This window comes from Astyanax mexicanus, chromosome 25 (assembly GCF_023375975.1).
Source record: "Astyanax mexicanus isolate ESR-SI-001 chromosome 25, AstMex3_surface, whole genome shotgun sequence".
In the NCBI taxonomy this organism is placed as follows: Eukaryota; Metazoa; Chordata; class Actinopteri; order Characiformes; family Acestrorhamphidae; genus Astyanax; species Astyanax mexicanus.
This window is the reverse complement of record NC_064432.1, coordinates 20,182,568-20,207,451: the sequence shown is the minus strand read 5'-3', so window position 1 is coordinate 20,207,451 and position 24,884 is coordinate 20,182,568. Positions and strand designations below refer to the sequence as shown.

The 24,884-nt window shown below is 38.6% G+C and overlaps 2 protein-coding genes across 3 annotated transcripts in view; one reads left to right on the top strand and one right to left on the bottom strand.

Moving 5' to 3' along the window:
* Positions 1-868: 868 nt before the first annotated feature.
* On the top strand, positions 869-14,801 carry rfc1 (replication factor C (activator 1) 1). The gene is made up of 24 exons (XM_007230219.4): positions 869-994; positions 2,129-2,221; positions 2,329-2,395; positions 3,084-3,176; positions 3,745-4,052; positions 4,678-4,746; positions 4,844-4,921; positions 5,305-5,655; positions 6,045-6,149; positions 6,237-6,416; positions 6,679-6,783; positions 6,985-7,366; positions 7,476-7,588; positions 8,148-8,262; positions 8,468-8,556; positions 8,759-8,896; positions 9,254-9,349; positions 9,787-9,885; positions 10,040-10,194; positions 10,706-10,823; positions 11,812-11,957; positions 12,093-12,306; positions 13,314-13,493; positions 14,011-14,801. The coding sequence occupies exons 1-24, from the start codon at positions 992-994 to the stop codon at positions 14,107-14,109; spliced, it is 3,396 nt and encodes a 1,131-aa protein (XP_007230281.3). The 5' UTR covers positions 869-991; the 3' UTR covers positions 14,110-14,801.
* Positions 14,802-15,866: 1,065 nt separating this feature from the next.
* The window catches only part of si:dkey-92j12.5 (multiple PDZ domain protein), a 49,840-nt gene continuing 40,822 nt past the window's right edge, over positions 15,867-24,884 (bottom strand). For both annotated transcript variants that reach the window (XM_049472633.1, XM_049472632.1), the window contains exons 31-42: positions 24,254-24,661; positions 23,248-23,331; positions 22,900-23,117; positions 22,470-22,617; positions 21,606-21,677; positions 20,940-20,988; positions 20,802-20,845; positions 20,537-20,650; positions 18,686-18,790; positions 18,490-18,578; positions 18,100-18,167; positions 15,867-17,069 (exon numbers count right to left, since the gene is read on the bottom strand). In XM_049472633.1, coding sequence (XP_049328590.1) covers positions 17,029-17,069; positions 18,100-18,167; positions 18,490-18,578; positions 18,686-18,790; positions 20,537-20,650; positions 20,802-20,845; positions 20,940-20,988; positions 21,606-21,677; positions 22,470-22,617; positions 22,900-23,117; positions 23,248-23,331; positions 24,254-24,661 — 1,440 coding nt within the window. In that variant the 3' untranslated portion in view covers positions 15,867-17,028. The remainder of the gene's footprint in view (positions 17,070-18,099; positions 18,168-18,489; positions 18,579-18,685; positions 18,791-20,536; positions 20,651-20,801; positions 20,846-20,939; positions 20,989-21,605; positions 21,678-22,469; positions 22,618-22,899; positions 23,118-23,247; positions 23,332-24,253; positions 24,662-24,884) is intronic.

Sequence of the window (24,884 nt, the reverse complement as noted above, 5' to 3'; positions counted from 1 at the left end):
TATATAACGTAATTAAACTGTAGTTAAACACAGCAGACTTCCCGAATGCCCATAATAGGTGGGAGTTCTGTGGTTGCTCAGATATCCAGCAAAACCAAAACATGTCCTGGGACCTACCAGACACCCTGTTTTTATTTTAATAAATATATGTGTTGCAGGAATGATAGCACAATAGAAGCACATTGGTGTCATTTACTTTAATAATTTCCCCACGCAGGAAGACTACTGCTTTCCTTCAGTTTAAAAGAGAAAATCTTAAGGACAGCTGCTTAAAAGATTTTTTAAGTATGCCTAAAGTCCATCCTTCTTTTAGTTTTAATCAGTATAGAAAACAGAATATTCCAGAAAGTATGAGTGTGCTGTGTGTGAGGGTTTTTTTTGCAGCCTTAAATTATTCCGTTTTTCAGTTTTTAGTTAATTTGTTTCCTTAAAAGGAAAAAATGTAGTTATTTGAAAATTATTTCGGCTTGGATTTTTCCAGTCTGAAGTGAATAGGTTCCAGTGCACAACAGCAGCAGATACTTATCAGCGTGTGTTTAATATCAATATATTCATGCTTAACGGGTTAGAACCAAACGATAGATTCCAACAAAAAAGTAATTAGCAGCAAAATCCAAAGAAAATCCACAAAAACACAAAAATGAAAGCAAAGACTGGCAAAAGCAAAATACATTTCTCTTTTGAATTTGCAATATAGACTTTTCCCTTTTTGATTAAAAAAAAATAGATTGTGAATTTTTTTTTTGTATAAAACGGTTGGAACAAAAAAAGCTTAAATGAAGGGGGAAACATTGTATTTATTTGTATTAATGTATTTTAATATTATTAATATTTATTATAATAATTAGCAGAAGTGTGCAGCCCTGTTTTCAATGCTCAGTGCGCATGCTCAAACCCTGCATCATCACGCAGCGCCCAAACTTGGCGCCAAAGGCGAGTGTTGTGAGTGTTGGCGCAGAAGTGCAGGAGAAAGAGGGGATTTTAGAGAAAGATGGTGAGTTTATGGAGGATATTTATCAGTCAGAATAAAGCTTATAGTGTGTGTCGGGGTGCGGGATGTACCCGGCGGGGTGTCGGGTGGCGGTTAGCCGCTGCTGCTGCTGCTGGTAGCCCGGGTTACTGGAGTTAGCGGGGGGCCGCTGAGCAGCGGGCTAACTGTTCATAATGGTCATAATATTGTTAATAATATTATTTACAGACTAATACAGTCCTGCCTCAGCACTAATTCATACTGATATACTCTTTCTTAATGAGTTTCTGTATTGAGTTTCTGTACTGCTCTGTGCTCTTGGCCATAGTTTAGCTGGATTATCTTAACGTTAGTTCAGACTTCAACATGGGAGTTGGTTAAGTTTAGCTAGGTTGTGTTAACTAGCTAAAAAAAATAATTTTATCTTCTGCATTAATATACAGAAACAGAGCCACAGCCTCCTTCTTTAACTGTATGGAAAGAAAGAAATGTTTAATAGAACTAATATAGCTAACCTAGTTGTAACCTAGCTAACTTCTGTATTTATTTATTTTTAAAATTATTCTAATAACACTTTTGCTTATATTCTCTTTGTTGTGCTATCAATAAATTAAATATAAACACGCACAGAGAAGTTAGTTAGCAAAGATAGATTAGTTAATTGGTTTTATTTATATTTATACCTACAGTATAAAATAATAACAATAATATTTTGTTCTAAATGGTTTTAAGGTACCCAAGGGCACAAAGAAGTACAATAAAGCAGCAGTACTACATAGAAACACATAAAACAACTCTCTCCTTGTATAGATGTCATTTATTTTCTAAAGCCTTAAGTTTTGTGTGTTGTGTAGCTGGTTCAAATTACATCACACTTCAACCTTTTTTTTGCAGCTCAAAACGAAAAAAGTGCACCAATGTGGAATGGATTTTGAAGTCATTTCAGCTATAACGTTGATATGTTATATTTCATTAATGTTTCACTATTAATATCGCAGTTTGTACATACTGTATTATTAATATGGCTTGTTGTATTACTGAGTTGTGATGAAATATGTTGGAAATTCCTGTATGTTTTTAATATCACAATATATATTGCAGTGTCACTTTGTGTAGTGAATGCTGTGCAAAAAACTAACTTAACTCCATATTTGGCAGGACATCCGCAGGTTCTTTGTTCCAACAACGTCCAAATCAACAACAGGAAGCAGCAGCACTGAAGAGGAGCACAGAAAGAAATCTTCCTCCAAGGTTCAGACTGAGTCTACAGACATTTAAGTAGTATTGTATGATAGTTGTGTTGCCTTGTGTATTTGAATGCTTGACTGTTTCTCTCTCTCTTTCTCTTTCTCTCTCAGATCTTAAGTCCTAAATCTGATGAGAAACGCACAGCAAAGCGGAAGAAGAGAGTAATCGCAGATTCAGGTGCAGTACTGTTATTATTAGGAAGCTGAGGATGAGGTGCTTTGATTAAAATAAGCTGAACTGTGTGTTTTAGTTAAATTCTTATTCTTTATAGATGTAGATCAGGGCTGTCAAACTCATTTGTGGTATCAGGCAGCATAGCACGTTGTCCAGACTACACACTTTAAAAGAGTGCTTCCATTGCTGATGAAGAATTACATTTTATTAGCACATTTACAGTTATCTGCTGGTTGAACATTGACTAACTGACTGACCACCACTGTGACCTTCAGCTCTACATTCAGCCTCCGTCTGAGCTGTAATAAAATGTATGATCATGTTCCAATAAACATGTTAAAGTCAAGTATTCAGTTTAGATCTGCAGGATTCACAGTGCGCTGTAACAGTGCTATATAACATTTCTGGAGAACATTGTCTTCTTGTCTCAGTGAAAAACTGAGATTTTGTAAATTCCACACAGTGTAAAAAGTGTGATCTCTCACCTCTTCAAATTGAGACTCTGATTAGTTGTAATGTGGGATTTAATTATTTAATTGACTTCATTTAATAGTGAAAAACCCAGAACAATGGTTTTAAATTTAGTTGCAGAGGCTGCATGTTTGACACTACTGGTACAGATAGCTACAGCAGATATTCTGCAGCTGTTGTGTGATGTGGTTAAATATGTGATGCTCTGTCTGTTTCTCAGACTCTGAGGAGGAGAAGAAAACAAAGAAGAATGTTAAAGAAAAGAGCACTGCATCTGGAAAGAAAGACCCTGTTGCTTTCGTGTCTGATTCAGGTGAGTAACTCTAATCTGTTACTGGTCTACTGGTTATACGGAGGCAGTTATGAAATGGGATGCACATTAAAGTCTGAATCGGAATTTGATTTGATCTTTCGTCCTTTCCGATATTGTGGTCTGTTTTCACGCCTGTGCAGATCAAGATATGTGGGAATACTCCAGTTAAAAGTATGAATAGCCTAAGAAATAGGAATCCAGCTCTCTTTATCAGATCTCTTTATCAGATTTTAAGACTTTATTTATGATATAAATGTAATAATCAGATATTATTCTGCGGTAATCTGATTATGAACGTGCAGGGAAACACTTGCTGTCAAATCTGTGTATATTATATTTACAAAGATTTATGTAGGTATAGATTGTTTATAAAGTGTTTCATATACGACAGCATGTTTCATATTTTAACAAGCAGTACTGTTTTAAATAGGTAAACTTTACCTAATAGTAAAATTAGGGCTTAAACATATGATTATTTTGGTAGCCAAAAATGTAGTAATCTGTCAGTTACTTTTTTGATCAGTAATTCTCAGACTTTTTTTTATATCCCCCCTCCCCCTCCCTCCAGATTCAGATGAAGCGTTTGAGTCGTTGAAGAAAATCTCCAAACCTAAAGAGAATGGAAATAACAGAGGTGGAAAAGACTTGACCTCCGGGAAATCGAAAGAAGTGAAATCAGCTGCAGTTAAATCACCTGTTAAACCCTCTGCTGCTCCTGGCTCTAAATCGGACATCAGGAACGCTCTCAGTCCGACTCCACCCAAACCAGCTGCACCCAAACACACCGCCACCTCTGCTGCAGATTTCTTTGGTAGCTCTTCAATCAACAGGTCGGGAAAGAAGCTGGTGGCGAGTGCCAGCACCAAGCGCAAAGCAGTGAGTGAACAGAGAGTTCTGAGTTATCAGAAAATCAGTTAATATTAATAGTGAAGTACTTCTGTCCAGTTCGGTTGATCAGTTAATGGTTTCAGTAATAGAGTTATTAAAGAGCATGGAGTCTGTTTTTATAGTTGTGCAGTAGATGCACTGTTGTATTTATAGTATCTATAAATAGAGCCAAATGACACACCTTCATTGAATATTCTCTCAGCCTGCCTAACAATAGTATTATTATTTGGATTAATAGAAAATATATAAAAATGAAATGAAGATAAAACATGAAGAAATTCTAATAATTGAAAATGCATGAAATGAAACTAAAAATGAAGTTAGTAATTTATGTCTTCTTCTTGATTTACTGTTATTTCTATCTTTTATTTAAGACATATAACAGGAGTCAGGCCTTCTTTAAGCTGAATGATGTTGAAAAACTGATTCATGTTTTTGTCTTCTCACACCTAGACCACTTTAACAGAAAAACAGAAAAATTGACATTTTCACTGCTCTTTATATATAAATCCAGCATAGTACGCAGAAGGTTCCAGTGTTTTGAGTTTAGTTGATTAATAATATGTTTGTGGTAAATTCAGACTGATACTTAATCAGATATTTTCTCCTCCAGCCTGTCGAAGATCCAGAGCACAGTGATGAGGCCATCGCGAAGCAGCTACAGATGGACGAGGACATGGAGGTGAGTCAGAAACCTCCACCGATTGATGATTGAACAATGTATATTTGATTATTAATCACACTTTGGATTTATATGTGCATGTGTGTGTGTGTGTTAGTTGGAGAAGCAGATCCATGATGATGAGGAGTTTGCTAGAACTCTGGCTATGCTGGAAGAAGCCCCACTGCCCAAAAAGGTGAGTTTCTAAACAAATTCTTCAGGCTTTTACTAAACAAATGCAGTAAAGTTAGCTCTGCTAATGTTAGTATGCTGTCCCTGCACACCTCTGTTGTGTCCTTCAGCTGGAAAACAGCTGTTAATGAAGCGGTAGAAACTGATAGCAAGTGTGTTAAGTGATGAGTAAACGATGAGCAAAAATGAACTTAATCCAGCCGTTGTCTGCTCTTCCTGCTGACTCTTGCCCTCACTCCCTGCATTGTACACAGCAGCCCTCTGATACAGAGCGGAGACAGTGTGGTTGTCCTTAAGGAAGCCAAATATTCAGTGCATCCTAACCTCCTTCATTTATTTCATTATTTTTTTTCTCAGTTGAATTTAATATTTGTGTGATTTTCACAGGCCCGTGTAGGCACAGTGTCCCCCTCTAAGAGCAGCCCACAGGCCACTGCTACTGACTCCAAAAAGCACACCTCCAAGAGCCCCTCGCCAAAAAAGAGCCCTGTAAAGGCCAGTTCCAAGCTGGCCCAGATGAAGAGGAGAGCTGATGAAGAGGAGGAGCAGAAAAACAAGAAAGAAGAGAGGAAAAGCAAAATGGTCTTCTCTCCCAAAAAAGAGCCCATCACACCCACCCGCTCAGAGATGGCAGCTACACCCAAAACAGAACAGGCTTCTGAAGGAGCGTCCAGATCTAAAAGCATCTCCACGCCCAAGAGTGCCGGCAGCACCAAAACCTCTCCCACGAAACCAGAGGTAATGCGTCTCATACAGTCCTCGAACAAACACTTTCCATCAGAAACGGCTAACTCTTATACTGTGTAGTGTCAGGTTGGGTGCTGTTGCTGTGTTGTGAGTTTGTGAGTAGGAGCATGCTTTTCTACTTTTTGATGCTCATCTAAAGTTAGGAACTTTAGTTAATAGCTCATTTTCAGGGTGTTTTCACACCTGACAATATGATCCAGAGTCTGAACCTAGCTTCATGTGTGTACATTTAATCTGGATAGTCTTTTTTTTTTGTTTGTTTCACACTGCAATTTTATGACTGAACACACTTTGTATCTCAAGTAAATCATAAAAAATAATAAATATTGGTTGTAAAATATTTGGTGTATGCCTAATAGTTTTTCTGATCGTTCTTGCAGGTTAGTCCAGAAGGCTCGGAGAAGAAGCGGGTAAACTCAGCAGCGTTCAGAAACTACCTGAACAGAGATGGGCCTCGTGCTCTCGGGTCTAAAGAGATACCACAGGTTACCTAAGCTTTGTCCTGTGTGCAAGTTATGATGTATGTGTAGAATTTGCAGTGTTGTAATTCTCTATCTCTATCTCTCTCTCAGGGTGCGGAGAACTGTCTGGAGGGCTGTGTGTTTGTGCTGACTGGAGTGTTGGAGTCTATGGAGCGAGACGATGCGAAGTCATTAATAGAGCGCTATGGTGGGAAAGTCACTGGAAATGTCAGTCGAAAAACCACGTATCTGGTGCTGGGCCGAGACAGTGGAGTTTCAAAGACTGAGAAGGTTTCACTTTTACTACCTGTCTCTCTTCCATTCCTCTCACTTTCTGGCACTTTAGGCTGTTAATGTTCACAAATAAATACCATGACTGTATTTAGTAGACTATTGTCAAAGCATAATAACAATCTATAAGATTAACAAAATGTATATTAGTACAGTATTATGGTATAATATGGTTATTTTGTCTTATGTTATTCTTTGCTGCAAAATGTGTGTGTTGGCTTTAAAATTCAGCTTCTTTTGTGGTGTTTTGTGTGCATTTCAGGCTCAGAGTTTTGGCACAAAGATCCTAAATGAAGATGAGCTGCTGGAACTGATCCGAACCAAACCTGGCAAGAAGTCTAAATACGAGATTGCTGCAGAGGCTGAGGTTAGACACACACTGCATTTACATTGTGGCAGTTTATTTTTGGAAACAGGTGGCAGGTTGTTGTGGAGAGTTTAAAGGTTGTTAGAAAAACAGAAATTGCAACTAAGACCCACAGACCCACCAGGATGTCACCCATATTTCTGGCAGGGATGTTGGAACTTTGCATTTAAATTCTAAAAATATGAAAACTATATATTTCAGTGCAAAGCCACAAAGACGAAGAGTCCTTCACAAAAGCTCAGGTCTCAAAGACCCAGTGGAACCAAGACCAGCCCGGCCAAAAGCAGCCCGTCTCCGAAAAAGACCCGGCCGGGCTCCGCCTCTACACCGGGACCCTCAGGGTCCTCCCGCAGAGACTCGGCACCAGAGGTGAAGAAGAGTCTGGAATTTGGTAAAGCCTCGCCCCCTGTGCCCCGCCCTGCTGGAGAGGAAAATGGAACAAGCTTGTTGTGGGTGGATAAGTACCGCCCTCGCAGTCTTAAGAATCTGATTGGGCAGCAGGGAGAGCAGAGCTGTGCCAATAAGCTGCTGAGGTGGCTTCAGAACTGGCACAAGCACCACAGCGGCAACACTAAACCCGCAGGTCAGTGTGGTGTTTGTGTGTTAGAGAAGAAGCACAAATGCTAGCTGTTCGTTGGATTTGTAGTATTTGTAGTATTTTTAAATCTGTGTGTTTTCCTTTATTGTTACAGCGGCTCGGTTTGGTAAGTTCGGGGGAAAGGATGATGGTTCTGGGTTTAAGGCTGCTCTGTTGTCGGGACCACCTGGTGTGGGAAAGACCACCACTGCTGCCCTTGTTTGTGAGGTTGGCCTCTTGATATGAAATTATTATTAATCAATATGTACTTTTATTTGATAATCATAATCTGATTACTGCAAAGAAATAATGACTGCTTCTGAACTCATGAGTCAGTAGTCTAAGTGCCAAATTCAACGCTTTTGGGAATCATTATTGATGAAAATTTAAGTTGGAAAGAGCAAATAGACTGGGTTGGTAGAAAAATAAATAAATATATTGGTATAATAAGTAGGGTTGGTTATCTGGTTAACACAAAATGTCTTCTTGCTCCATATTATAGCCTTGTTTATCCATATATTTCATTCTGTAACATAGTTTGGGGAGTACATTTTCTACTAGTCTTAAAATTTTGGTTCTTCAGAAAAGATTTGTTTGAGATTCTTTCTATTTATAATATTAATATATTTCAAATTTGTATTTTTTTTTAAATACAATTTATTCAGATCATAGAAATATCTCAGAACAGTTCATAAACTGCTTTATTGCAAATGCAGAGATTCTTAAATATTCAACTTGTCAGTCTTAAGATCTTCATCTTCCTAAAATGATCTGTGTGTCTGTGTAGGAGGTGGGTTACAGTTACGTGGAGATGAATGCCAGCTGTACCCGCAGTAAGAACAGTCTGAAGGAAGTGATCGCAGAATCTCTCAACAACACGAGCATTAAAAACTTCTACACAGGTACTGAATAAAAATAAAAAGTATATAGTAAGTATTAGAGATGTGCAGAATATTTGGCAAATGATTGAAAAAAAAATCTTTAATAGCTGGGTTGAATAAGTAAGAAGGCAATAAATGTTTCTAAATTGTAGCTTTTAAAGAGAGTTAAAAGCATCAGTGTGTGTGAATTGGTTGTAATCAAGTTTTTGCTTGTATTTTGGGTCAGGTACATCTCAGACTGTGAGTAATAAACATGTTCTCATAATGGACGAGGTGGACGGCATGGCAGGAAATGAGGACAGAGGAGGAATTCAGGTTTATTTCTTTATTCTCACACAGTTTACACACATTTTTCAATTTTATTTAAAGATCTCTAGTTCATCACCCCAAACAATTTGACAATATTTAGCCTCCTCCCAATTACTGATTTTAATTTAAAGAGAAAAACCAGAGGCACCGCTAGTGATAAAAAAAAAAAAAGCATTTGTATCTCACCCTTACAATTTGATCTTTACAGGAGATGATTGGTCTGATAAAGCAATCTAAGATCCCAATCATCTGCATGTGTAACGATCGCAACCATCAGAAGATCCGCTCACTGGCCAACTACTGCTTCGACCTGCGCTTCCAGCGTCCCCGAGTGGATCAGATAAAGGTAACCTGTTCTGCTCTCAGCTATGGAAAAGAACACTCCTATGGAATTCTAGATTCAGTTTTTTTTAATGTAGAAATGTCAGAATTCTTAAAGCAACTTTCGTCTTTCTAACCTCCTAAACTAGTATTCTGCCCCCTTGTTTGATTACTGAAATGTATAATTCATAAGCACAATTCATTTACCTCAGCAGTGCTATTCTAATCATATGTCTATCTCAGCAATGCTACTTAAATCATGAACTTACTTTAACTCTAATCGTAAATTTACTTGCTAAAGTACTACAGCCGCTTCACATTTTTTTACAGCTTTTATTTTTGCCTTAAATGTGTCATTTATTCTCTCCTTTTAACCAACCAGGGTGCCATGATGTCAATTGCTTTTAAAGAAGGAGTGAAGATCCCGCCTCCAGCTCTGAACGAAATCATCCTGGCATCAAATCAGGATATTCGACAGGTATTTTTCTACAGCAGATCATTACCTTTTTTTGTGTATTATACATCAGCCAATCTTTTTTGCTGCATGTTTGTTATAAATACATATAAATTAATTTCATCAATATTTTAGCCAGTTGCACAGCAGCATGATAAGAAAAAGTAGAAGTATCTCCTAAACCTTTGTAAATTTGTAAAACCTTTTTAAATTGTATTCTCCTTTTAAGGGTTTAATTGTGTAATATACTATTTTAATTTTAATGGTCTCTGAATTTTTTTCTGGGGCAATTTCTATATAATTACATCAAAATTTATTTTTAGTCATGTGGGAACTTAGCAATGTGAAATAGCAATTTTGTAAAGAAACTCTAGTAAAGAAACATTGTTCATTGTGATACGTGAAGCTTTAATAGTTGATGTGATGTTATATAATATCTAACTCTATAATGTGTTTTCCAGGTTATGCATAATCTGTGTATGTGGTCAGCTACAGACAAAGTTATGACCTATGACCAGGCGAAAGCAGACGCCAGCAAAGCCAAGAAAGACATGAAACTGGTACCTGTTTACTTTTACTCACAACTGGACTGATTATGACACACACAACTACTCATTTACACATGTTTAGAGAATACAGTTAATGTCATCATTACACAGGAGTTTATTAATGCAGACTTTATTAATGTGTTTTTGTGTCTCTCTGTCGTTACAGGGTCCGTTTGATGTGTGCAGGAAAGTGTTCGTCTCGGGAGAAGAAACCGCCCACATGACTTTGATTGATAAGTCGGATCTTTTCTTCCATGATTACTCGTTAGCGCCGCTGTTCGTTCAGGAGAATTACATACACGTACGACCGGCTGCAGCGGGGTGAGCCTCCTAAAATTATATATGGCTTTCGTTAACAATACACAACTACATAGATGGTCCTGACGATGTTGGTTTCTTTTTTTTATTTTTTATTATGGTTTCCCACATGATCACAATTATGTCGTTACATTGTACATAAGGGCTGCAACTAATGTTTTATTTTCAATGAATTAGATAAAAATAAAATGAATATGCATTTTTTTAAGTTAATAACTACTGATTAAAGACAGACAAGGTAAAATAGAATAAAACATGGACATTTGGTGCTGCTGCCATGTGCTGAGACTTACTATACTAAACTAGACTTTCTGTAAATCACATAACATATGACGAGGTGAAATGAGGTAAAATAAGTACATACGTAGATGAGTTACTATATATTTAATTGATTGTTTTCTGTATAAAAAATAATGCATTTGAAAAAGCATCAAATCATTAACCTTAACACAATATACTGTACCCACAATAATTTATTTATATTAATTAGCATTTTCTTTGTGTTGTGTATCAGAGGAAATCTGAAAAATCACCTGGTGTTACTGAGTAAAACAGCGGACAGCATCTGCGACGGAGATTTAGTGGACAGACAGATTCGCTCCCGACAGACCTGGTCTTTACTGCCCACACAGGTACCACACACGCACGACCTATCTCTTAATTACTTTTATATCCAGCATGAATCCCTGGCTTTGATTGGTACAGGTGTCTTTCTGTCACACTAAATAACTACACTAGTGCCAGTATCTCACATTGTAGCACAAAGCTGGAGACCACAGTTCTGTTATTGGTTTCAATTATTGTTAAATTAAAGAAAAAGAGAGAGAACAAATGACTGTGCCGTGATTTCTAATCGATCCATCCTGAGACACTCCCTCACTGTTTAAACACCATCAGACTCATCAAACACCAACACGTGATCATTTCCCATTCATCAGAGTTACATTATATTACATTAGTCCCACGAATCACACACTGCCAAAGCTGTGCAATTTTAAGAACCTACTTTTATGTGAAGCTGAAATTCACATAAAAAGTGATCTAATTCTGTGTTTCAAACCTCACTGTGTACCAGTCCTACCCATCTATTAAAAGTATAGCTCTGTGGGAGGCTCTGAGTGGTCCAGCGGACTAAGGCGCTGCCACTATGATCAGGAGATCGCCGTTTTTTCTTGCCCTCGGCTGCCGGAGCCCCGAGAGAGCACAATTGGCCTTGCTCTCTCTGGGTGGGAAGATGGCGCGCTTTCACCTCATCACTCCAAAGGTGATGTTGATCAGCATGAGGCATTTGTGAGCTGATGTATTAGAACCTAGACGCTGCTTCGCTTTCCTCCGAGTGCGCTGTGATGCTACTTTGCAATGCTGCATCAGCAGCAGTTCAAAAATAGGTGGAGGCATGTTCTAGTCTTCACCCTCCTGGTGTTGGGGCATCACTGATGATGGGGGGAGTTCTAATGATTGGGATGGGTAAGAGGTGAGAAAATGGGATAAACATTTGTTTTAATAGTGCAGTGTTGGTTTAGTGTACTTGTGTTTTTGTTCATTATAGAGTCTGAATAACAGTGTGAAATCTCCAGCATTTTCCTTTCATTTGTTTTTAAACTGTGTGTGTGATTGTAGGCAATCTATGCCAGTGTGCTGCCGGGTGAGCTGATGCGGGGTTATATGAGCCAGTTTCCCACTTTTCCCAGCTGGCTGGGGAAGTTCTCGTCTACTGGTAAACACCACCGCATCATACAGGAGCTGGCCTCACACATGAGTCTGAAGTGAGTGTCTAATACACACAATACACTGCATGATTTGGCTGTAAATAAAATTGATATTGAGATTACATTGCTTTTTAATATAATCGATGTACATTAGGCATGATTTGTAATTGTTTAATATTTCTCTTTCCGCAGGACGTTGAGCAGTAAGGAGGCGGTGAATCTGGACTACCTGCCGTATCTGCGCACTGCTCTACTGGAGCCGCTGCAGTCACAGGGTTCAGAGGGAGCCAATAAGAGTGTGACGCTTATGGACGACTACGCCATCATCAAAGAGGATTTCGACAACATTATGGAGATCAGTAGCTGGGGCGGACAACCGGACCCCTACTCTAAACTCGACTCTAAGGTCTTTGGGCTTTTATGCATTTTGTTAATATCGTATCATATCATTTCCATTTGCACATCCTAATGCCTTTTTACATTAAGAAAGTATTTAAAACTAGTTTATGAAGATGATGAGCAGGAATTTGCTATGCAAGAATTTAATATACAGATCTTGATATCCCAAATTTTATTTATTTATTTATTTATTTTATTATTATTTTTTTTTTATATCCTTGCTAACTTCAGTATGACCTTTGTCACTTGGTATAAGGCACACAAAATCAGTTATCAGAAGGGGAAAATTTAATTTAATTATCTTGTATAATAATCCTAAATAACTGTTTTTCTTTTTCCTTTTTGAATTGAGAGGCACATATATTCACAGTATGTTCAGGGCTATTTCACAGTCACCTTTATAGTCTTTTCTAACTTAAAAAACAAAACAAAAGTAGTTCAGCCAAAATCAGGACTTAAGACCTAACATCCCCTTGGGAAAATCATAGTTTGCTAATGCTCGTTGTAGCAGCTTGTACAGGATGTTCAGCCTTTATATTAAGGTCTTTCCATTTCTTCTTATAGACATTCCAGTCTGACCCACATATATATTTATAGATTAGGAGTTTATTAAAACAACTATTTAAAGCCCAACATGGTTTGATCCAGTTCTTTTACATTTATTCTAGGGATGTGATACTTTCTACAAATTTGGTTTGTTGTGATTGACAGTCAGCAGACATGTCAATTTGATTTTACTGCAGTGTTTTAAAGTGACACTGAATTATTATAAACATGTTATTATATAAGAAAATAAGTTACCCAACAAAGTAAATGTTACACTATATAAATTGTGTACTAAGACAAAGTGATTTTTTTTGTCAGTTGTCATTAGCTGCATATTACCTTAACCTATTACCTATTTATAGAATCTAGCCTATTTACGTCTTAATATTGATTTTTTTATTTATAGTAAAAATATTACTGTATATATTTAATGTTATATTTCCTGTATATTTTGTCTTTCATTTGCAGGTGAAAGCATCATTTACACGAGCATATAACAAAGAGACGCACCTGACCCCGTACTCACTGCAGACAGTAAAGAAAGGTCGCAAAGGGGCCGCAGACGTCGACCTCGCCTTAGATCCTGAGAATGACACCCAGGGCCAGGAAGAGGAAGAGGAGGAGGAAGGGCTTGACGCCATGATCAAGGTAAAGTGTCCCCCTTACATTGATCATACCCCACCCACCCCCACCTTTTTAAATTGCATGTTAAACTTTATAAACTGATTATCTGAGCAGAGTACCATGAGTTAGTGAGATAGTAATCTGATCAACATGTTTACATGAACTGGGATAATCAGATAATGGGAAATCCTAGCAGGCAGTAATCATGAATGAGCATTCATGGTGTAGCTTTTTTAACACGTCAAGCCGCAACATGATCATACATCAACTAGAAGATGATGCTTATTTAAATTCTCCATCTCCTCCATCTTGTGGGGGCGGCGTTAAACTCTCTTGCTCACTTATTTCCAGAAGCAGGGTCTTTTTTCACGCATGCACACACTGAGAAATCCAAGAAATCTGGTCACTAAGATCTTTTGACCAGATTTCTTTATTGGAATATGAATGTGCATGTACACACACTTATTGCTACTGTTCAACAACCTTCAGACAAAACTTCTATTGTATTGACTGTTCCTTTTCTGTCTGTCTGACTCTACAGCAAAAGAAAGCTAAAGCCACAAAAGAGCCCAAAGAGCCCAAAAAAGAAAAAGCCAAGGAGTCTGGAAAGGGGAAAGGAAGAGGAAAGGGCAAGAAGTGATGTTGAGACTGAACTGAAGAGAGAAAGATGAATAAGGAATGGACGGGCATTTCCTGCAGTAGTGCCCACTGATCTTAACCTGGCTAACTAACAGCTGGAAAAGTCTGTCTAAAAGTCAGAATTGTCGAGGTAAAAAGTGACACATGAGAAGCTTCCACAGATCTCCTGCTCTGGACAGCATTCAATAACGCGGATAAACTATACAAATCACTGGGACCACAAACACGAGGCGCACACATTTACTAATCAAACTTACAACAGTACAACAGTACTTTTACTGAGATCAAAATTACGTACCTTAAGACATATTCATTAATTTTTACAGTACGTAGATTTCCCAACAGCTCACACAGTTTAAAAAAATATAATATAAGCACTTTCCACAACATGCACACTTCTTCTCTCGTGTGCTTCCTGAAGACCTTACCGTACCTTCCTGAAAGCACTGTAACTCGGTGCACTCGCGCTGTAAATGTATATGTGCAGTTTGTCAATAGTCTAGTATTATACTTAGGACTTTTGCAGATTGTGGAGAAAATAATAAAATAAATAAATAAAGTTTTGCTTTGGCTTTTGTATGAAGGCAGCATTGAGGACACACTGGCAGTGCTGCTTACCGGCCTGTAGCCTGTAGCATTTACTGTATAAACTTGTGTTTTTCACCAAGCAATTAAAGAATAATCTTATAGTGATTCAGTGTGATCTGTGTTTGATTGACCTAACGGCACCTTTTGTCTCCTCCCTATAACCAAGTTTACCAAATGACTAACTTATTTTGTCATATTGTAGTGTTTAATCCAATGAATAGCACTGATGAGGCAAATCTGTGGTTTAGAATAGCACTGCTGAGGTAAATTCATGATTACAATAGCCCTACTATAGTACATGTGTTAGACTAACACTGCTGAGGGAAAATCTACAATTAAAATGGTGCTGCTAATGTAAATGTACGGTTAGAATAGTGCTGCTAATGTAAATGTATGATTAGAATAGTTCTGCTAATGTAAATGTATGATTAGAATAACCCAACTGTAGTACATGTATTAGACAACCACTGCTGAGGTAAATTTATGATTAGAATAGCACTGCTGATGTAAATGTATGATTACAATAGCCCTACTGTAGTACATGCATTAGACTATCACTGCTGAGGTAAATGTATGATTACAATAGCCCTACTGTAGTACATCCATTAGACTACCACTGCTGAGGTAAAATCACCATTGAGGTAAAATCATAATTAGAATAGCCATACTGTAGTACACGTATTAGAATAGCACTGCTGAGGTAAATTCATAATTAGAGTAATGCTACTCAAGTAGATGTATGATTTAGAATACCTCCTATGTGACTAAGAACTGTACAGGACCTGATGCATACCAGCACTGACAAGGTCTCTTAATGGATACACAATTATAGCAACTGAAAAAATATATGTAATATTACACGTTTATTGAGATCATTTGTAATTAGCACTAAATACAACACAGGATCATCACACAATACAAGATATTTATTTTTTAAATATGTATCACTACTAACTATCAATAACGCATTTTAACAGGTTCAATAGAATTTAGCGAGAATATGTGACAAGAGGACATAAAAGCATGACATGAAAAATTATAATACAGATATGGCAAATACAGGAATAATGTTTTTGGGTGGGAATTCTGCACACTAAGTATTACAGAATAATAAATCAGTTTAATGCTGAAAAACGTGATATTCATTAAACCCATTAAAAAAAAACACTTTATTACTGTCCTTATTATTATTATCTTTTATTATTATCTTTATATTGCTGTGAACATTAACACTTAATTTTGTCAGTTTTAACCAGAAACAACAGCAGAAATCTGTAATATAAATAAATGACTATTCAGAAAATGTTCTCCAGATAATTAATATTGAGATGAATATTATATATATATATTTACAGTGTTTGTAGAAATATGTACATGGACTTCTTATGCATTAGCTTATTTGGCAGACCTATTGATTAAAATTAAAATAAAATACATGTATTTACACAATGAGGGAAGCAGTGTACATATGATATACACAGATATGCCAAAAGTCATGGGACAGTTGTATGTTAAAATTGATCATGAAGTGTTACCTCAGGGGATGGTGCACTTTTTTTATTTAATAATAAAATTCCATATGTTTTTTCTTTATAGTTTGGGTGACTATAGTATTCAAATAATATTAAAATAATGAAAGAAAACAAAAACCCTGAATTTAGGGAGCACAGTGGATGGTAGGTATGGTGTGAAAACACATCCCACAGGACAGTGCAGTGTTCTGTAGCTTCCACTGCTTACAATACTAAATTCCTGTCTCGTGAAAATTGGATAGTCATGGTATTAACGAACTTCACACAGGCCTAAAAACACCTGGACATAGTAAAAAATGTAATGTTTTTTTATAAGCTGATTTAAAGGGAATATTTACAATCAGGCATGAAATCCCCAAGTTACACTATATACTGCTGTGGAAAGAAATAAGAGACCACTTAAACATCAAAAGGACAATGGATGAGCACAAGCCATCAAACCAAGCTGAACTGCTTGAAGTGCTTTTTCCACCAGGAGTGGCATAAATTTATCCAAAAGCAGTGTGGAAGACTGGTGGAGGAGAACATGCAAAGATGCATGAAAACTGATTAAAAACCAGTTAAAACAACAATGTTCATTTTACTCAAACATGTACCTATAAATAGCAAAACTGAAGTGGTCTCTTAATTTTTTTCAGAGCTGTATCTGTCCATATAAATAATTCCTATTTATCAGGGTTTGGTGTGAGTGTGCAGGAGTACAGTAAGTGTGAATATGCCTCTGGCACCTTATAGGATCTTCACAACCTCTGAGTCCGTGCGTGATGCCTTCTAGACTCCGCCCATTGACTGACACCAGCCTATCGCCACACTGCAGACGGCCGTCCTCCACCGAAGCTCCCTGCACAATGAAAAACACAGTTTTTACAGGTTAACACCCTGCCTATAACCATATAAGACAACCTTACTAGCAAGAAAAGAACATAAAAAAACATTATCGCATCTTAACCTTAAACAACTCATTTAATATGTAGCAAAATATATATTTTTCTTATCGTGCTAGAACCTTTGAACAACTTTACTCTGTCTGGATAAATAAAACGAAGCGAACAAAGTATGCCAAAAATAGCCATTTATGTGCTGTAAAGTGGCAGTAACACCTCAACAACTAAACAACCAATCACAGGTTAAACAGTATGTTTGGAATACATGCCCTGCACTGGAGTTTACCTTATTTAATAATTGGTTCTCCACTGATCATGTAGGAGCACTTTGTGGTTCTGTAATAACAGATTGTATTCTTGTATCTGTTTCTCTATATGCTTTATCATCCTCTGTACACTTTATCATATTATTTGGGTGGTGGGTTATTATTTTCAGCACTGCAGTGACTGTACTGTACTGGTGTTTACGCTGTTAGTGTGTGTTGTGCTGAAGGTGCGAGTAGATCAGAAGCAGCAGTGCTGCTGGGGTTTTTAAACATGGTGTTCACTCACTCTCCTCCACTCTGTTAGACACTCATATCTAGCTGCTCCACCATGTAGATAAAGTAAAGTCCGAGACAGAAGCTCTGAATCTGTTGCTGCACAGTTTGTGTTGATCATCCTCAGTTCTTTATCAGTGCTCACAAGATGCTCCCCCTGAAACAATTCCCACAGGACACTGATGAGAGGCCGATGATGGACTACTCTCAATTTTCAGTAAAAACACCAACACCTCATAAACCACCATGCCAGTGTCACTGCAGTGCTGAGAAAGCCCCACCCAAAAAAGAGCTGCTCTGTGGTGGTGCTCTGAGGTCCTGACTATTGAAGAACAAGGAGAAAGGATTCTATGCTTGAGTGGTTTATCTTATATTATTAATGTATTCTTTACTTCGGGGAAGATGCTCTTAATATTAACGGCTGAGTCTCTGTGAGAACTGGACTAACCTCCCACTGTGCCGAAGCCCGGACCAGCAGAGCCCTGCTCCAGAGAGACAGTCCGGTACTGAGGAGAGCTGAAACACACACACACACACACACACACTCAGAGATTATACTTACAGAGCTGAATTATTTGCGCAATTGCTTAATAACTGGTTGTTATTAACTGGTATGTCTAGCAATACTAGAAACTACAGCTGCTATCTGAATGTTTCACGCTTAAAGTAGTATGAAATCCGGGATGGACGTAAATATACAGTAAATGACCTATTTAACCAGAAAGACACAAACATTAACCAAAGATCTGGACTCCTCTCGTATGATTCTTGGGGTGTGACTAAGCCTGAATTTAATGTGCATTTGTGAAGTGATTAGGAAGCGTGCTGAAATGCATACCTCAAGTTATTAGGGGTAGCGTAGTTTTCTGGAACAGCAGATGAAGACAGATCCCAAGACGATCGACTAGCGCCACAGTGTGAAATGACCTGTAGGAAGTGTATAACAGCCAAGCCAATAAAAGGAAATAGTCAAACACAAATATGTAAGTACAGATGCATCACGATTTATTAGCGATTTACTATGACCCCCCCACCTGCAGAGTGACGGCCCCACTGGGCTTTCTCAGGAGGGTGTGAGCTTCAGTGTGAGAGAGGGATGCGGTTGACTTGCCGTTGATGCTAACAATCTTATCACCTACCTGAAAAAAAAAGAAACAGATATAAAAGTGTTAGGACAATGTACAGCATGTTAAACATTCTCATTCTCACATGCAAACCAAATGTTGCTAGAGCGTTCAGTAGCAGCATCCTCCACATTTTCAGCCGGGGATAGGTGTGGTGATGCCGTTGGCATTGGCATAGAATCTGTGTCTTAAAGGGAAGCTCTTGAGGAGGCAGCAGCAGCAGCAATATGTGCATGAGCAATGTTCTGCTGGAATAGGTAGGGTATCTGGGTGCAGGACCTTATTAATGTAACATTGGGTTCTTTAAGTGCCTGTGCTGGTCTGACATTGTACACAAGTTACACCCCACACCAAAACACCAGGGGGGCTTATGTACTAAAGGTGTGTATGCACAAAAACATTGCGTACGCCATATTTCACGCTCACGGTCAGATGTACTAAAAGTGAGTTGAATGTGAGAAAGTGCATGTCCCCACGACACTTTCATTTCAGGCGTACGTATGTTTTTTGTACGTATGTATTGTGTTTTTATCATTTGGCGACACTTAAAGGCGATGCTTTGAAGTTACAACTATTAAAATATCCTGTACGCACACATTGTAGTAATAAGCCATTATTGGATAAAATAAAGGAAATTAATTAGACAATTAAACAGTAAATTAATCAGACAATTTCACTGGCTTACTGAAATAATCATTCAACCCGTTTCCACTTAGTCTAGAATATATAAACATGAATAAAATGTTGCGCTGGAGTTGTTGGAGATGGTGCATGATGATGATGCATGATGATGATTGGTTTATAGGCCATTTCAGATTTCCAAGAGCATGGTTGGGATAAGATTATAAGCTGAGTGCGTGACAGGTTGCTTCTAATTAAGCAACTCATTTAAAGCATTTAAATAAAAGCATTTATAATCCATCTTAGAATAATTCATTTAAAACATGGGTAATTATTAAATTACTTAGAAGACAGCGGCTATGTTACGCACCTTGCAACACTTTCTCAACGGGCATATTATACTCATATATATCATATTATTATTATTATTATTATAACATTATTTAGTAGTTGAGGGAGGAGTCATGGCAGGTGTGATGTGTTCATGCACATGCGCGTAATTTTAAGTTGATTGCGATGAACTAAGAGAAAGTACGTGGGACTCATGCCTACGCACTAGGGGTGCGCCATATCGTATCGTACACGATAATATCGTCACAATTTTTAAATATCATAAACGATATTATACCCTAAAATTTCGTGCCATATCACCCACCCCATTTCCCATTATATATCTACTAAAGACAGATTATATCTGTCCAGTATCATTTATTTTACTTTAATCCTGGATATATGGAGATATATGGAGTGCATTATTATTAGTATTAGTATGATATTCTGAATCATTGTTACAAATCTGATACAATTCTTGTATTTTTTTAATATCTTAGGGGTGTTAGGGGTGTGTAATAGCATATCGTATGTAATAATAAATTTTTATTTTTATTTTGTTGCAGTAGTGTATTCTTAAGAGAATTTTTAAATTCAGTGTTTTTGCCGTATCGCCAAGAGTATCGTTATCGCAAAAATACCATGAAATATCGTGATATTATTTTAGGGCCATATCGCGCACCCCTACTACGCACGGTTTGTTAAACCTGGATTTTTTTGTGCGTATGGAACTTTTCAGCTCATAAGACCACAGACCTTCTAGCTGTCTACAATTTGTTCAGGCCAAGCAAAAAAGGCTAAATCTGATACCTCCAGGAGTCTACTGTGGGCAGCAGATGAGTCTGGGTCGATGGCAGAGACGTAGAGGCCTGTTTCCTCCTTGAGACCCCCGATGGCACTCACATGCAGCCCCTGTAAGGTACTCTGAGGAGTGATCCCAGACAAATCAGCATTAATATTACTAATAATAAGGAACAAAAAAGCCTTAATTAGAAAGTCATTAAGCTCTGACTAAAAATAAACTTCATCTCAGAACTGTTCAGCTAATGACTGAAGAACAAAAAAAAAAACACACCTTCTGAAGCGTGACTGTTCTGGTGGCTACGTTCCTTTCCACAGCTGGAAACACAGGGGAACGGTGGAGTGTTAAATATAAAGCAATGACAAACATGTTAAAGCAGTAATTACTGATCTGATACTAATTTGCACTTACACTCATAAATGTCAGGACAGAAGAAAAGAGAGGAATCCACAGGACCTGCCTGGAAAAACAAGCAGACATCAATCAGTGAGCAGTGGTTAAAGGAGCATTAAGGATGATATTTTTTGTAGTAACTCATAACATGATCAGAATGTATAATCAGATATTAAAGAAACATGCGTAATTTAAGTACTGTCAGCTCTTGTCAACAGAGCTTCAGCCAGTATATTCTTATTTGCACTGTCTGGTACGGCACAGTAATCTGTGTGGGTTAGGGTCTCCAAGTCTGCCTATTGCTAATCCTCATTCCCATTTCCACACTCAGGTTTGCCAGGTATAGAGACAACAGCACGCAAACAGTGGGTTGTAAGGTTCTCTAACCATAGCTAGATAAGCTTCAGAGTAGGATTAATCTATCCATTGTTTGGAAATAGGACTGCTGAAGCCATTACACACTCACTTGCATTTATACTGAGTGTTTCTTTAAAAAAAAAAAAAAAAACTAAAATCTTAGATCCTAGCTGAACAAACCTACAGTATATAGTCCATTTAAGTAGCAAAAGCTAAAAATTAGCCACCTCTGGTCAAATTAATGTTTTGTTGAAATTCCAAGTGAAAAGAATGGTTGCACAGTTCAAACCTGTTCCGACTCTGTTAACTGTGTGTTTGTGTTTTTACCTGGCAATCAAATGAGTAGGGTGGAGTAGCTCTAAAACGTGCCACCTCCATCACCACAGACCCAGTGCAGCTCTGAAACACAAGCACACAAACACCATTACTCAACAATCTCACTATTTTCTATTTACTATAGGAATAGTGCATTGATTGTGTTCTTCTTAATGCTGTTTTTTGTGATTCTACTGCATGTGTGTCTGTATGTGTTCATGTAATACAGACTCCTCTTTTTTATAATTTTATTTCTATTTTTCCCCCATTTTCTTCCCAATATACACAGCCAATTACACATCCTACTCATTGGCACTCCCCCTATTACTAGTGATGCCCCAACACACCAGGAGGGTGAAGACTAGCACATGCCTCCTCCGATACATGTGAAGTCAGCCACAGCTCCTTTTTGAGCTGCTGCAGCATTGCTGAGTAGCATCACAGCGCGCTCAGAGGAAAGCTGATCGACATCACCCTTTGGATTGATGAGGGGGGAGAGAGCGCCATCTACCCACCCAGAGAGAGCAAAGCCGATTGTGCTCTCTCAGGGCTCTGGCAGCTGATGGCAAGCTACATAAACAGGATTCGAACCGGTGATCTCCTGAACATAGTGGCAGCGCTTAGCCAGCTGGACCACTCAGATCCCGTTCTGCCTCTTTTTCAACTGTCACCAATGTAGCATCATACATAAGCCAACAGATGCCTGTGCCAGCCAGCATCACAACTGAAGGTATAGGAAAGAGAAAGCACAGCCTATAGTGCTCTCTCGGACTCCGGCTGCTGATGATAAGCAGAATAATTTGGTTTAGAATCTGCGATTTTCGGACCTGCTGGACCACTCAGAGCCCTGTGTGTGTGTTAAAGGGAGAAAGACACCTGTAACAGTGTGTTAGCGTAGTCTTGAGAAACAGCTCGGATGTCCTCTCCATTTACAGACAAGATCTGGTCCCCCAGCAGCAGCCGTCCATCTCCCTCCACCATTCCCCCGCGCCTCACCTCCGACACGAATATCCCCGTATCATTCCTGCAACGCATCAAAAAAACTGTGTTTCTACTTCTCAGATTATTCTAAATACACGTTCATTAAAGGAGGCGGGCTATTCAAAAAAAGTTAGTACTCTTTATCATGTTTTACTACAACAAAAATCAATTTTACACCAGAGTTTTCCTTTAAAATGAGAGACACCATTTATTTTACTAATCACAAAAACTACCACTATCATAACCAAGAACATATTAATGACGATGCTTCACAGCTGGCCTATATTTGACATAATAAATCCAGACATTCATCATCTGTGTTTACCTTTTGCCCACAATGCTCATCCCCAGGTCCTGGCCTGGTGCTAGCTGCAGCTGCACTGTGAACAGGTCCCACATGTCTTCAGGAGTGTAGGCAGCGTGGCTGCGGAAGCTGTTCGTGGAGGGGTGTCTGTACACACAGAGCCGGACGTGCTGAGGACTCAGCCTCAGGACGCTCAGGGCCTCCTCGTGTGTCGCCATCCTCAGATCTATACCGTTCACCTGGAGGAGACAGTGGAGGAGGAGACCGTGGATGCAGATATATTATAATAATGATATTAAGCTGAAGCAGCTTAAATAAAACAGGAAGACATTACAGAGTGTGGGTGAATTATAACTCAAACGGCTATACCTCGAGAATCTGATCCCCTGCCGTCAGTCTCCCGTCCCTGTAAGCAGCACCACCTTCATTCACCTCATGGATTAAAATCATTCCCTGAAAAAGAGAAAGAGAGAAAGAAAGAGACAGCAGTCATCAATCAGTCTGAGTCTTTCTGAAAGAGCGAAATCTCTCACACTGGTTCTGAAGACTGGAAATCAGTTTAGATTATTTATTTTTTTTACTTTATTAACTTTATAAGCCCTATCAGGACAGGACTGGATCTTCAGGGGGTCCTGGGTTCATTTTCCCTTTTATGGGGGGGTGGGGGGTCCTGTGTTTTTATTCTCCTCCGCAACGACCATGTCTGTGTTTTTCTCAGACGTCCTCTCAGAAAATTATAGGCTGAATTATCTACTGTTTTTCTCTGAACTCCGTGGTCCTCCAGTAATTTTAGTCCCGTCTGGGCTCACATCTCTGAGTTTCATCGTCTTCTTTTGTTTAATAAAATAGCTATTTGTCCACTGCCACACATTGTTATTACACTTTGAGCAACAGCAAGTGGAAATGGAGGAGCTACTGAACATGATGTCACATGACAGAAAAAGCCAAAAAAAACTCAATTGCAATCTGGAGTTTTATCACTGAGTAGAAGTGTGAAATAATTTTCACGGACGCCCCCCTGAGAAACTCCACTGTTGGTGTTAATATCATTTTAACCTTCTATCACATCACACTGAGCACTTTTCCACCGGCATGGTGCTGATGCTGGTGCCTAGCTCCCAAATGGTTTCCACTGCAAAATCAAGGCCAGAAAAGTCACAGAAAAGTCTGGGACCTTATTCAAACTCTCAGAATTCACCTAGCACTCACAAGATAACATCTCACAATTTATACACGTCACACTTTATGATATATTATAAAATATTTTATCTTTCATCTTTCCCATGACTTTTGGCATGTCAGTGTAGTGTCAGTGCAGGTTGAATATTTGTCACACCCCCCCAGTACAAAACTCAGACCACACCCATTTTCTCACCAGTAACGTGTTGCAGCCCCCAACTATGCTCAGGCCCAGGCCAGCGTGTCCTTTACAGATATCTATGGTGTTTATACAGCCGGGCATGATGGGACACAGCAGGGGGTCCGAGTTCATGGAGCAGGATGAACAGCAGGAGGAGCCAGGCAGAGCGGCGCCCGCCTGATTGGTCAGGGGACAGAAGGGGGCGGGACTATGGTGTGTAGGGTTGTCTGCGGTGTTGTGGGATGTGGGCGGGGTCCGGCAGCTCAGAGGTACGGGACTGACTGATGAGTTGCGTAATGCAGGAGAGGGGCCACTCGAAGGACTGTGATTGGATAAAGTGTTGACAGGACAAAGATGATTGGTGTTGCTCTTTTCAGAGGAATAAGCCTTCGGTTTGTTCTCTAGTATCATCCTTCCTTCCATCTTAAAGAGTAAAAGAAAGAAAGAAAAAGAGAAAAACCTTTACATTTAAACTGAAAGTTTGATGATAAATATTCTGTACACTCTTCATCAAAAATTTATTTAGAGCATTTACTGGCAGAAAATGAGAAATGGCTGAAATAACAAAAAAGATGCAGAGCTTTCAGACCTTAAATAATGCAAAAAAAAACAAGTTCATATTCATAAAGTTTATAGAGTTCTGAAA